General features: G+C 49.3%; 4 protein-coding genes across 4 annotated transcripts; 2 read left to right on the forward strand and 2 right to left on the reverse strand.

Moving 5' to 3' along the window:
* The first annotated feature begins 1566 nt into the window (after positions 1 to 1566).
* On the forward strand, positions 1567 to 3536 carry LOC117895245. Its single transcript, XM_034802756.1, has 3 exons — positions 1567 to 1910; positions 2313 to 2599; positions 2648 to 3536. Exons 1-3 carry the CDS (start codon positions 1616 to 1618, stop codon positions 3455 to 3457), a joined length of 1392 nt encoding a protein of 463 aa, XP_034658647.1. The 5' UTR covers positions 1567 to 1615; the 3' UTR covers positions 3458 to 3536.
* On the reverse strand, positions 3529 to 5820 carry LOC117895244 (signal recognition particle subunit SRP68). The gene is made up of 4 exons (XM_034802755.1): positions 5661 to 5820; positions 5241 to 5590; positions 4523 to 5185; positions 3529 to 4457 (listed from the first exon to the last, which is right to left on the reverse strand). Exons 1-4 carry the CDS (start codon positions 5758 to 5760, stop codon positions 3759 to 3761), a joined length of 1812 nt encoding a protein of 603 aa, XP_034658646.1. The 5' UTR covers positions 5761 to 5820; the 3' UTR covers positions 3529 to 3758.
* A 176-nt stretch (positions 5821 to 5996) lies between these two features.
* LOC117895243 (ATP-binding cassette sub-family E member 1) lies at positions 5997 to 8698 on the forward strand. Its single transcript, XM_034802754.1, has 5 exons — positions 5997 to 6141; positions 6411 to 6624; positions 6681 to 7291; positions 7347 to 8063; positions 8128 to 8698. Exons 2-5 carry the CDS (start codon positions 6412 to 6414, stop codon positions 8417 to 8419), a joined length of 1833 nt encoding a protein of 610 aa, XP_034658645.1. The 5' UTR covers positions 5997 to 6141; position 6411; the 3' UTR covers positions 8420 to 8698.
* Positions 8699 to 9036: 338 nt separating this feature from the next.
* LOC117895242 (myotubularin-related protein 9) lies at positions 9037 to 12398 on the reverse strand. Its single transcript, XM_034802753.1, has 7 exons — positions 11807 to 12398; positions 11459 to 11709; positions 11007 to 11391; positions 10475 to 10953; positions 10009 to 10421; positions 9849 to 9946; positions 9037 to 9790 (listed from the first exon to the last, which is right to left on the reverse strand). The coding sequence occupies exons 1-7, from the start codon at positions 11966 to 11968 to the stop codon at positions 9713 to 9715; spliced, it is 1866 nt and encodes a 621-aa protein (XP_034658644.1). The 5' UTR covers positions 11969 to 12398; the 3' UTR covers positions 9037 to 9712.
* Between the last annotated feature and the right edge of the window lie 240 nt (positions 12399 to 12638).

Consider the following 12638-nt stretch of genomic DNA (forward strand, 5'->3'; position numbering starts at 1 on the left):
CTGCCGGCAGCGGTTACGCATGGCAAAAGTCGCACAGCCATAGAGCCAGAGATACAGCTACAGCTACAGATATAGGAGTGCACACAGATTACAAATGTTCAGTTGGATGATTGACAGGTTTCGCTTAGAATCCAAAACGAAACCATGTGCGATTTTTGAAAGTGTGATTGACCCTGAAATTAATGCCCGCCTCTGAGTGTGACTCTGAGATCTCGGAGATCAGGAATCGGAATCCAAATCTCAATCTGTTGGTGGCTGCACATGTTTGACCCTAATTTGCTATGGGTGTTGTGGTTAGACTTGGGGTTATTCAACCGAGCTGTTAAGGCGGAAGCATTGGTCCCGCAGTTTTTGGCCTGCACACACATTGATTGCTGGATACTGCTTGCAGCCTTGGACTTTCCCAAGCCGAATCGAACTCAGGTGCGTATCTATCTTGTGGCTTGTGGCTTGAGGTTTGGTATTTACATTGTCTGGGCTTCGTTTTTTTGGGTCTCAGGGAGTGGCTGCTCATTTATTGGCCGTGGCGAATTTGATATTTAATTAATGGCCATTTAGCCTCTTTTTGTAGTTGCATATTAAATAAACAAATTGCCCGAACCAATCCGTGTCCGAAGCCGACCTGCTGCATTGTCTGCTGTTAATGAGTCTTGGTCTTTGAACTTTATTAGGCTCTTGGTCTTTGTCTTTGGCTACGTGACTGTAGAGTAAACAGAATCAAGATGAGCCAAGGAGCAGCTGCCATAAACCATCGAAAAGAAACCATTTCCATGCATAAAATATGCTTTGAATTTATTTATTTCCAGTCGTAAAATGCCTCGACCCACACGCAGCCCTCGCGCTCCGCTCCAAGGACGTTCAATGTAATATTTCAAGTGCAAGCATTTTGTGGCCGCGTCCCAATGCAAACGACTATCGGTGCAATGCGGCAACATCCGCTTTGGGGGCAGGCAACACGTTACGTATACGCACCAAGTGCCGCCACCCCGCCAAGTGAAAGTGCTCGGATGTAACCTTGAACGAGGCAACACACACACATCAGTCAGGTTTGCCTCCACCACACAGTCACTGTCTACCGGCTTTCAAAAGTCAATTGCATTTCTCACGAGAACTCTGAGAGCTGAGAGCACTGAGAGAGAATCGAGAGAGCCCTAGGCTTATGTGCGGCCACCGTCCGCCAGGTGACGCCATCGCCAGTCGTGAGAATGCGAGAAACTGCAGTGCGGGAGAACTGCAGTTGGATAAACCACGGCAAAAGCACCTCCACCTCCGAAACACTCAGTTAGTTGTTCGCCGTGCAGTTGGACGCGCGGTGGTGCCAGTCTGCCAGTCGCTTTTCGCACGCAATTCGCACAAAAGTGCTAACCGAGCAGAAGCCCAAAATAAAAACTATTTAAAAGAAGAAAACAACTTAAGCTGATGGCAACCGACAAAAAAGAGTGACCTGCCCCCAATTTGGATGTGTGTCATGTCTAAGCAGGTCCCAAGAAAATGCTGCAGCGGCTGAAACGGAATTCGGGCACTTATTTCGGCAGCAGCCTCCCAGCGAAAGCCACAGTTGCAGTTGCAGTTGGAGTTGCAGCCCCAACCATTACCAATCAATCAGTCAAGCGCAATGGAGACAATGGCTGCCGCTGTCCCACCAACAGCAGGACCTTCGAATGGCGGCGGCGGCGGCATGGCAATGGCCGTGTGCATGGGCGTCATCAATCAATACGAGGAGAATGTCGAGCATTTGCGGCAACTGTTCAGCCGGAACCATTTGGTGTCCTTTAGCATTGACAACATCGCGTGCAGTGCGGGCAGCAGCAGCGGCGACAACTACATGTCGGTGGTGAAGCGTGTGACCATCAGCCAGAACCTGCAACAGGATAAAGATCAGCAACAGCCAGCAGCAAGCAGGGAAGCGGGTAAACGCACACAAAAAGGGCATCAAATAGTCGAAGCCATGCAGTTTGTTTGTTATTTTTTTGTTTGCTTTTTGCTAAGCGGCGGGCGGTCGGTGGGGCGAGGCGTCGAGTGAAGTGACCTTGTTCCACGCATTCTAAATGCATTGCACTTGCCACCCATACGAGTACGTAAAATAGATTCGCAAAGGTCAGCACGCACACGCGTTTGCTCTCTAGCTGTCGCCCTCTCTCTTCTAGCTGAGAAAGAGAGAATCTCTGTGTTTGTGTGTGTTTTTGTGCGGCATTTCATTCATCAATTTTACCACGCGACGTAAACAAAAGTCAGCTGTTCCGTGTTCCGTTACGCTCTCTCACGCTATTTTCTGTTTCTCTTTGTTGTCTGCTTCCCTTCTCCCCGTTTAGTTACGGTTATTGTTAAGCGTCAGATTGCGAGTCTGTCACGCCGGCAGCTCTACCGCTGCGAGGAGGCCTTCAGCAATGAGATAAACGCCTACCGGCATCTGGTGCCGCTGCTCCGTCGCTACAGCCAGCAGCCGCTGTTCCCGCTGTGTCACATCGCCGAGAGCCATGACCGAGAAAGCGACAGTGGGGAGCCCATCATTGTGCTGCAGGATCTGAAGGCTTTGGGCTACCGAATGAAGGATCGACTGGAGGGGCTGGAGCTGGGCCATTGCCTGCTGGTGATGAAGGTGAGTGCTGCAATTCCACTGCCGAATAATTAAAGACGGTCCTTCCAGAAACTGGCACAAATGCACGCCGCCTCGCTGGCTGCCCAGCAGCTGGAGTCTGCACTGTTTGCCGCCCAAGTCGAGCAACTCAGCGAGATTGTCTACTGTGAGGAGGCTGCCGAGTTCTACTCCACCATATTGGACACCTCTGTGCAGCAGGCCTTGGACAGTCTCAATGCGTCGAATGCAGATGGAAGTCTGACCACGCCCATCTCCCTCATTGAGGAGCTGCGACCGAAGCTCTTTGCGCAACTAAAGCGGAATATAAACGAGGCTGCTGGATCGGCGTTAAGTGTGGTCTGCCATGGAGATCTGTGGGTGAACAACATCATGTTCCGCTCGCAGCCCGAGGAAGTCATCTTCTTCGACCTGCAAGCTATGCGCCGCACCTCGCCCGTCTTCGACATACTCCACTTTATTTATACGAGCACGAGGAGACGCCTGAGGGATGAGCATACGGACACTCTGCTGGCTGCTTATGCGGAGGCTCTAGCCAAGGAACTGAATCTGCAGCTCAAGCACACAACGGCGGCAAAGCAATTAGAGCAGCTCTGTGACACCTTTTCGCTGCAGCGACTCACCGCGGAGTATGTACGTCAGGTGCACTATGGCCTGGCCATTGGCATGTGGATACTGCCAGCGGTCACCTTTGATCCGAACAACCTGCCCAATCTGGATGTGATGAGCGAGCAGAATCTAACCGGCAAGGAGATTAAATGCACCCAAACACTCACCTCGGAGTACCACTTGCGGATCAGGGAGCTGGCGTTGGAGTTCTACGAGCGTGGCTATCTACAGATTGAGCGGCCAGCCATGTGAGAGTATTCATAGTGATGTAAACTTAGGATTAGCTTGTGTAGTGATAGCAATAAAGGTACACCACCAAGTGGTAATCTGTTGTAGATTCCTTTATTACCAAATAATTGTTCACTTTTTAACTTAAAAATGTTTCGTAGAAAATCAATATTTCGTTTATACAAAAGCCGGGCGTGGGTAAAAGCCAAAACAAGAAACTTATAAAGAACATCGAACACATCGACGCTTGAACATGGATCTGAACTCTTTATAAGTGTAACATTGATGAGTGGAATTCCAGTAGAGTGGGCCATTGGCTGCATTCTCACTTGTTGCCGCCGCCGCCCCAGCCGAGGAATCCCTTGACGAAGCCCGTTATGGAGGCGCCCTTCTTGCCCTCTTGCTCCAGCTTGTCCTCCAGCGAGGGCAACTCCACGTAGTTCATGGCCAGATCGAAGAAGAGCGGCTTGCACGGTATGGGCTCCATGTCGGGTGTGAGCTTGAACACATTTGGGGTCTTGGTGTGAAGCGATTGGTCTTCCTTGTATTGTGACAGACGCTCATAGAGCGGTTTCGTTGTTTTCTGCGCCTTTGTGGTGGTCCCAGCCTCGCTGTTGTCGTCCTCCAGCACACTGTATGCGTGGGCAGAGAACTTGCAGCCATCGATAATGGATACGAGCGTCTTCAGCTCCGATTGTTGCGGGAACTCCTGGCTGGCCTTGCCCTTCAGCGCCTCGTTGGCGTAGTTGGAGGCGCGCTCGTATAGCGCCACTGCCTCCTTCCACTTCTTCATATCAATCAGCGTCAAAGCAATGTAGTAGCAGCGGAAGGCCTTGAAGGTGATGGCCAGATTCTCCACCTCACTTTGATACTTGGCATCCTCCTCCATGCCGTTGATCTGCTGCATCTCGGTGACATTCTGCAAGATGATTTCGTATAAGCGGGCAAGATCCTGTGATCGTACGCGTTTGCCATCGCCAACAACATCCGACTGCTGGTTGGGATCGACAAAGTTGAGCTTGGCCTGTGGACAAAAATCATCGTTAATGGTGTCCACACATGGTGCATTGGAGGACTTATAATCCTTACCTGCTCCACAAGGCACAGATTACGTTGCAGCGTGCGGCTATGGCGAATGTAGCTCAAGTAGGCCAGCAAATACTGCACGCCAGAGACTGTCTGCCCGGTTGTCAGCGAACGCAGCTTGGGATCCTGCTTGATCTCATCCCGCACCGCCTGGATAGCGTCCTTGCAGTCCATCAGGATGCGCTCAATCAGCTCTATCTTGGCATCCAGCTTGGTTGCCTTGGCCAGCGACTTGTCCAGCTCCTGGGCACTGAGCAAGAACAGACGCACCTTCTCCGGACGCACAGTGACCTTGCGGCCACGCCAATCAATCGTCTGCAGACCCTCGCTGCTCTCGGTCTTCGTCTGGCTGACGAGCACATCCAAATTCTCGAGCACGCCTTGGGCACGCAGCTCCAGGATCTCATCCAGATCGCCGCCACTGGCTCCTCCGCTGATGTTGTAGGCGCAATAGCGCAGATTCGGTGTAAACTCGTTCACCTTGGCCCGATACAGCTCCTGCTCATCGTCGGGCAAGGCCGCGGCCAGGTTCTCGTACACGACCTGGGCACGCTTTAAATGCTCACCGGCTGACTGCCACAGCTGCAGCTCAAAGTGCAGGGTGCCATGCATCCAGGCCACATAAGCCTCACACTCCAGCTTGGTGCGTGCATCAAATGCGTCCGTCTGAGAGAAAGACATTGATTATCAAATGAATACCACAATTTATGCCATTAATTACATTGCACAACTCCTGCAACTGCAGGGCATAGAAGCACGCCCTCCTCAGCTTGCTGATCAAATGGAAACGTTTACGCGGCTCCGTGTTGGACTCCTGCTTCAGCTGCATGGCATAGGCCCATGCGCGTTCGGCACTGATCAGTGGGATATGAATGTAGCGTTCGTCCGCCTTCTTGCCCGTCAGCTGGGTAATGGTCACATCGCGTCGCTTAAAGTGTCGCTTGTCGCCCTGCGGGTACTTCAATGCCTTGCGGAGACGACGAATGCGACGGGTGCAGTAGCCACGATACCGCTGGAAGTCGCCATGACGCAAACCATGCTGCTGCTGTGCATCCTTAATCATGTGCAGTACTACAATGTAGAGTGAAAGTTCAGCTCATTAGCATGAAAACAGCGGCAAGTGGCGGGTCTATTCACTTACTCTCAACTTTAAATATCTTGGCTGCCTCTGCCACAACTGTCCCAGGTTCAGTTTTCTCCACATTTTCCCCAGAATTGGGATTATCCTCTTGGACGACCATATTTTCCAGACCAGACCAAATCAGCGACGTGTAAAAACTAGAGGTGTCAACCCGAGCAATGTGCCATATCGATAGTGCCTATGCTTGCATGACACTAGATAAAGATCTGTCTTGTTTCACGTGGTAGTCCTGAAATTGTATGTTCCTTTCGGGAATTCATTTATTTAAAATTTGGAACTATTTGGGGCCTGATCCACATCAAAATTGCAATCAAAAAACTTATTACAACAAGAAAATCCCCCTATCGATACTTCGAATAGTGAATTCTTGCGATATCGATACTGCTGAGTGGTCGCGACTTCGATAGTGTCCTCTCTTTCGAAACTTTGGCTGACACGCGTGTGTTTGTCTGTTTTACAACAATTTCAGCCTAGTTCGCAGGTAAATTAACAAATGAGTGCAATGTGGGTAAAATACACATGAGACAGAGGTCACTGTGTGACATTTTGTGAAAGTGGGCAGTGGAAGTCAATTGTTTTGCCTCGCTTTGAGGTTATACTTTCACTAAATAGGTAAAACACTCCCCGCCCCGCTGCCCAAGGGCGTGCAGTGCACCAGCTTTGTTGTGACGTCTGGCCGATTTGCAACGTTGACAGTGGATTTTGATAGTGATTTCGTGAGATTTGGATTAATTTACATTATCCTTGCAGCATGTCGCGTAGAAAAGACAACGAGGAGGTCGACAAGCAGACGCGTATTGCCATTGTCAGCGATGACAAGTGCAAGCCGAAACGCTGTCGGCAGGAGTGCAAGAAGACCTGTCCAGTGGTGCGCATGGGCAAGCTCTGCATTGAGGTGGCACCCACGTCGAAGATTGCTTCTTTGTCCGAGGAGCTGTGCATCGGTTGCGGTATCTGTGTCAAGGTAGGTCATTCACCCCATGCCCTCTAAGAGCAATCACTAATCCGTTTCCCCCGTAGAAATGCCCCTTCGAGGCCATCACAATCATCAACCTGCCCAGTAACCTGGAGAAGCATACGACGCATCGGTATAGCAAAAACTCGTTCAAGCTGCATCGCCTGCCCATACCGCGACCCGGCGAAGTGCTCGGTTTGGTCGGACAGAACGGAATTGGCAAGTCAACGGCTCTGAAGATTCTGGCTGGCAAGCAGAAGCCCAATTTGGGCAAGTATGCCAACCCTCCCGACTGGACGGACATCCTAAGTTACTTCCGTGGCTCCGAGCTGCAGAACTACTTCACCAAGATATTGGAGGACAATCTGAAGGCCCTGGTCAAGCCGCAATATGTCGATCAGATCCCCAAGGCAGTGCGTGGTACTGTTGGCGACTTGCTGGACAAAAAGGATGAGCGCGAGCTACAGACATCGATTTGCAACATGTTGGACTTGTCACACATTCGGGACCGAGAGATCTCCCAGTTGTCCGGTGGAGAACTGCAGCGTTTTGCCATTGCCATGGTTTGCATACAGAATGCGGACATTTTCATGTTCGACGAGCCGTCCTCGTATCTGGATGTAAAGCAGCGTCTGAATGCTGCCTTGACCATCCGTTCGCTGCTGCATCCCACAAAGTAAGTTGCATTTGTGACAGAGCTCCGCTTGATGACCAAAATGATCTCTGTTCAGGTTCATCATCGTCGTGGAGCACGATTTGTCTGTGCTGGATTACTTGTCGGACTTCATTTGCTGTCTGTATGGTGTGCCCGGCTGTTATGGCGTTGTTACTATGCCCTTCTCGGTGCGCGAAGGCATCAACATTTTCCTGGACGGTTTTGTGCCCACCGAGAACATGCGTTTCCGCACAGAATCCCTCACATTCAAGGTGTCGGAGTCGGCTACGGAAGAGGAAATCAAGCGAATGAACCACTATGTTTACCCCTCAATGGTGAAAACGCTGGGCAAGTTCGAGCTGACCGTGGAGAAGGGACATTTCAGCGACTCTGAGATCCTGGTGCTGCTCGGCGAGAACGGTACTGGCAAGACGACGTTCATTAGGCTGCTGGCCGGTAATCTGCAGCCCGATGGTGAGGTGGATCTACCCATGCTCAACATTTCCTACAAGCCGCAGAAGATTTCCCCGAAATTCCAGAATCACGTGCGTCACTTGCTGCACGATAAGATTCGCGATGCCTATGTGCATCCGCAGTTCATTGCGGATGTGATGAAGCCAATGAAAATCGAGGAGATCATGGATCAGGAGGTGCAGAACCTCTCCGGTGGTGAATTGCAGCGAGTGGCACTGGTGCTCTGCCTGGGCAAGCCGGCGGATGTCTACCTCATTGATGAACCCTCCGCCTACTTGGATTCCGAGCAGCGTCTGGTGGCTGCCAAGGTTATCAAGCGGTAAGTTGCATCTTGAATCCAGTTTTGTAACCCAACTAATATTTATTCTATTCCCATTTTGCAGCTACATTTTGCATGCGAAGAAAACTGGATTTGTGGTGGAGCACGATTTCATAATGGCCACATACCTTGCGGATCGTGTGATTGTGATTGAGGGCCAGCCCTCGGTGAAGACGACAGCCTTCTCCCCCCAATCGCTGTTGAATGGCATGAACCGATTCCTCGAACTTTTGGGCATTACGTTCCGCCGCGATCCCAACAACTTCCGGCCCCGCATCAACAAGAACGCTTCGGTCAAGGATACGGAACAAAAGCGCTCTGGCCAGTTCTTCTTCCTGGAGGATGAGGCTCAGTGAGCAGCGGATCCAGCAGCGCAGCGCCGAAAGCTTCCATTGGACAACTAATTCTCCTTTTGTACCATTCTCTTCTCTTCTCCTGTGTTCTCTATTTGCATTCTTTGATCTAAAAACCACATTTGCTTACAACTTATTTTGTTATTGTTGACGAAGATGAGGTTTTTTTTACGATTACTTGATTAAAGTGAGTTTTTGTACACGTATTAGCAGCGAAAATAAATAATAGGCCAAAACAATGTGAAAGGAAGGTTGTCCCGAGGGAGCCTAGTGAAAAATAAATCAATTTACTCTATAAAAAACGGCAAAACGAAATGAGTTTTTATGAAACAATTGGATTTGGAGTGGAGCAACAGGTTAATGTGAAACTTTCGTGACAGCTGCCTCAGGTTGTGCGGAAAGAAAGAGTGAACCCCTAAAGACGCTTTGCAAATTAACACGTATTTATTGCACTTTACTATAATTACACAAAATACGCACAATATAGAAATATAAATATAGATACAAATTACATGCGATACAAATTTTTCCTCCAATTTTCAGTTACACCATCACAATCCGAAATAAACACACAATGGATAACAATCAATTACATTACGAATGTGGGATAAGTGTATGTATAAATGTACAATATAAATGTTTTATTACGAACGCATGCACAGCATAATTGGTTTTTCTGTAAACGCTTTTGAAGCTTTAGATTTACCCGATTTAATACAAATGTTTTGTTTCGAAAAAGGCAAATTTGTTTTGTTGTTGTTGTTGAATTCATAATAAATATCTACTAACTTTGATCGGTTCCGGCGGCTTAAAGACCAATATTAAACACTGAATAAGTACTATAAATATGTTAGTTAAATGTTGAAAAACTTATGTGCTAACAATTTCATTTTATCATAAAAGTAAATGCGTCAAAAATTGACTCAATATTAATCATTTGATAGTTTTTATGCCATGTGCAGTTTTCGGTTTCATTTCTGAGTAGAGAGCAGCTTTATAAGGATAAAGAGAGAGAGCGGAGAGCACTATTTTGTTCAGTACTTATAATTGGTAAAAAATGGACATACTATCTACGTTGCAGTTGCTGTCTATGTCGTTTCGATCCAAAAGCAGATCCTATGGTTAATTTCGGTTCTTTCTTATTTTTGTTTTCAGCATAATTTGTTGTAAATGGAACTTTGAGTGACTTAATTGTAGTGTTGCTATTAAATAATTGTTTGAAATCTGGCAACAGAACGTATCAAAAATAATTGTATATATTATGCAAGAGATAGAGAGCTGCTGAGGTAGCCAAAACTATGCAGTGTCTGCATTGTACATGAGTGCGGAGACCTCCTGGCCGAGCTCCAAGGCCTGTTTGCGCAATTTGAGGGCCTTCAAAGAGGAATAAGATAAACGGCATATAGATATCTAATTATAGACCATGACATACCTGAGTTCTGAGTTCTTTCTCGCGCGTTACGAGCTCCTGTATCTGTGACATGACTGTTGCTACGCTGCGCTGATCTATCACCCATCGCAAGTAGAGTTCTGCAGTTGAATCAAAGGAAATGATTAGGATTTATATTAATTAATGAGCTCTCATTACTCACCGCTCCACAACTCCAAGCTAATGGGCGCCACAGAAGGCCATATCACATTAGCATTGGGCTCATACAGAGGATTTAGCAGAGTCTGCAGTACATCTGGCCGATTTAAGTACGACCACAGGCTGGTCGTGCGCGTGTGTACATTCAGTTCGTGCCGCTCCCGCTCCGAGTCGCACAGGAAGGTGCCGTATTGCGAGAAGTAGCTATGCTCGAACAGCAATATCAGCAGCTGTGTGCTAAACTCGAAGCTGCAGGGGAACTGCGTAAACAGCTGGTAGATGCAGTCCAGGAACAGCACGAACGTGGCACCCGAGGTCTTGTTGCGCGTCTGGTGCGGCGTGTAGCAGGAATAGCGATGACGAGAGGCGAACGGATGGCCCGCCTGGATCCATTCGCGTTCTATCAAAGCCTGCAGACTGAAGAGGGAAATAAATACAAGCATAACATCTTCAATGCCATGGTAGCTTACCCTCTGACGGTGCGGCAATCGGGATTCAGTATTATCTGCACCAGCGAAGTGACAATCAGTGTCGAGTCCAAGCCCTTGGCGCCATGCACCAGAACAGGACTGCCTTCTTGGTCAAGGCACTGGGCCACCACACAGGAGGCGTTGAGGGAGTTCAGCACCAGGCTTAGCCAGCCACTGCCCTCGAGGCGCGATAGCCATTTATCTGTGCTGCAGCCAGTGTCATCATTGCAGGCTTCGATCAGCTTCGCGAAGCTGTCCAGTATGGAGGCGGGTGAGCTGACGTTGCCAATCGATCGATTCACCTTCTTCCACTGCGAGTAATGGAGATCCGTTTCCGTGTTCGACTTGCCCTTGCCCCAAGTATCCACAATGAAGCCCTTTTTGCTGCGTCCCAGCACAAGGTTCAGTATCGCTTCGTCCGCGCGGCACCGCTTGATGCCCTGTATGGACAGGGGCTGGGAGCTGCGCATCAGCGTGGCCTGGCGGGGGACAAATTGCATTACACGAATCGAATTTGAGTCCATTAACTTACGCCATTGTCGTGCCTGTAGCTGAGCACGGGGAAGCGGCCGCCATCCCGAAACGAGGCGGAGAGCACAATCTGCTCGTCCGTAATTGCTTTAGGTACAATTAGCGTGGCGCCATATGTGGCACAGACGCTGAAGTCTTTATTGATGTTGGTGACGCGCCACTCGCAGGCGGGTGCTGCGGCACCACAGCCACTGCCCCCCACCAGTGCGCTGGCTGCGTCCAGCTCAAAGCCATTCTGCAGGGGATGGGGTATGCTGACGGCTCCCGCACATACACTAGACGTTGATGACGTTGATGGCATGCAAATTGTTATGTTGGCCACGTTGGGCGAGGAAACACCACCCATGCCCACGCCACTGATGAGCTTGGCGAACTCCAGCTCCGGCCTGGCCAGAGCAAAATTCAATTATCAGCAATTTGTGTTTGCAATTTACAATTTACCTGCGCACTCACCTGAACATCGTGTAGCCATCCTCGAGGATGCTGTACATGGGCCGGTAGAAGAACGGGTACAGCAGCTCCGCATTCTGGATTGCACTGAGCGCTTCCAGAGAGGAGGAGACGTTCAAGAACTCTTTGGCGTACTTAATCTCCAGCGAAATAATCCTTAAATCCTTGCACTTGAGTGTGATGATGCCCCCAACGACCACGTTCTGTGACATGCTCGGCTTCTTCTCCACACAGTCGATGTCCTTGTGCAGTAGCTGGAAGGCAAAAGGGTTGGGTTGCCGATACAACACAATTCAATTAGCCAGCAACTTCACGCTCCATTGGAGGCGAAGCACTCGTGTCCACCCTTACCCATAGCTCCTGGCTGTTCTCCTGCCGCGCACTTAGCAGTAAGTGGTGGCCGGTTATGCAGAGGGTTCCAACTGTTGCTGGATTTGCATGCTGCAGGGGCTGCGGGTCGTGCAGAAATACCCCGTCCAGCTTGGGGGTCTTTATCAGATCGGCAAATTCCATGGCGCCCAATCCACCACCCCCTTCCAAGAGGGCTCAGGACGAGGCACGATGACACCCGCTGGGCAGTGAACCTCGGGGCGTCCAATTTGATTTCGTTCACACTAATTAACTTTTTGCATTTTGCTTACGACGCTGCTGCTGCTGTTGTGTTGTTGTTGTTGTTGCCACTTGATTGCTTCTAGTGCCGCCTCCTCTCCTATTGTTCCCTTTCCACCGCCCGCGCGCTCTTTTCAACGCTGCCACACAAATGTTTGAACCAAACAGCCGTGGAGGCGTCACAGGCGATGAAGCTCCTCTTGCGGATATTGGGCTTGGCCAATATGTGGCACCCACAGTGAGTAATAATAAGTTAGTTTCTCGCCCCCGTCCGTGCGGCGTATAATCGCATTTCTTTCTTTTATTTTTTTGGTTTGTCGCGGATTTGCTGATAAAATATACCGCCTGACCCGCAGAAATATTCCGAAATATACCAACTCGTTTTGCAAATGTACCGTAAATATACCGAAGAAAGAGCCGAACTTAACCCAATAAACCCTCCTATTTAAATAGGCGAGAAACTTCAGAAGAGCCGCGGAAATTATCCTGTTAGGAAACTCTCCTTTTATTTGGTCCATCATTTATCCTTGCTTGCAATAAACATGACCACGATATCTTTTACATGAGTCGACAA

Source organism: Drosophila subobscura, chromosome J, assembly GCF_008121235.1.
Source record: "Drosophila subobscura isolate 14011-0131.10 chromosome J, UCBerk_Dsub_1.0, whole genome shotgun sequence".
In the NCBI taxonomy this organism is placed as follows: domain Eukaryota; kingdom Metazoa; phylum Arthropoda; class Insecta; order Diptera; family Drosophilidae; genus Drosophila; species Drosophila subobscura.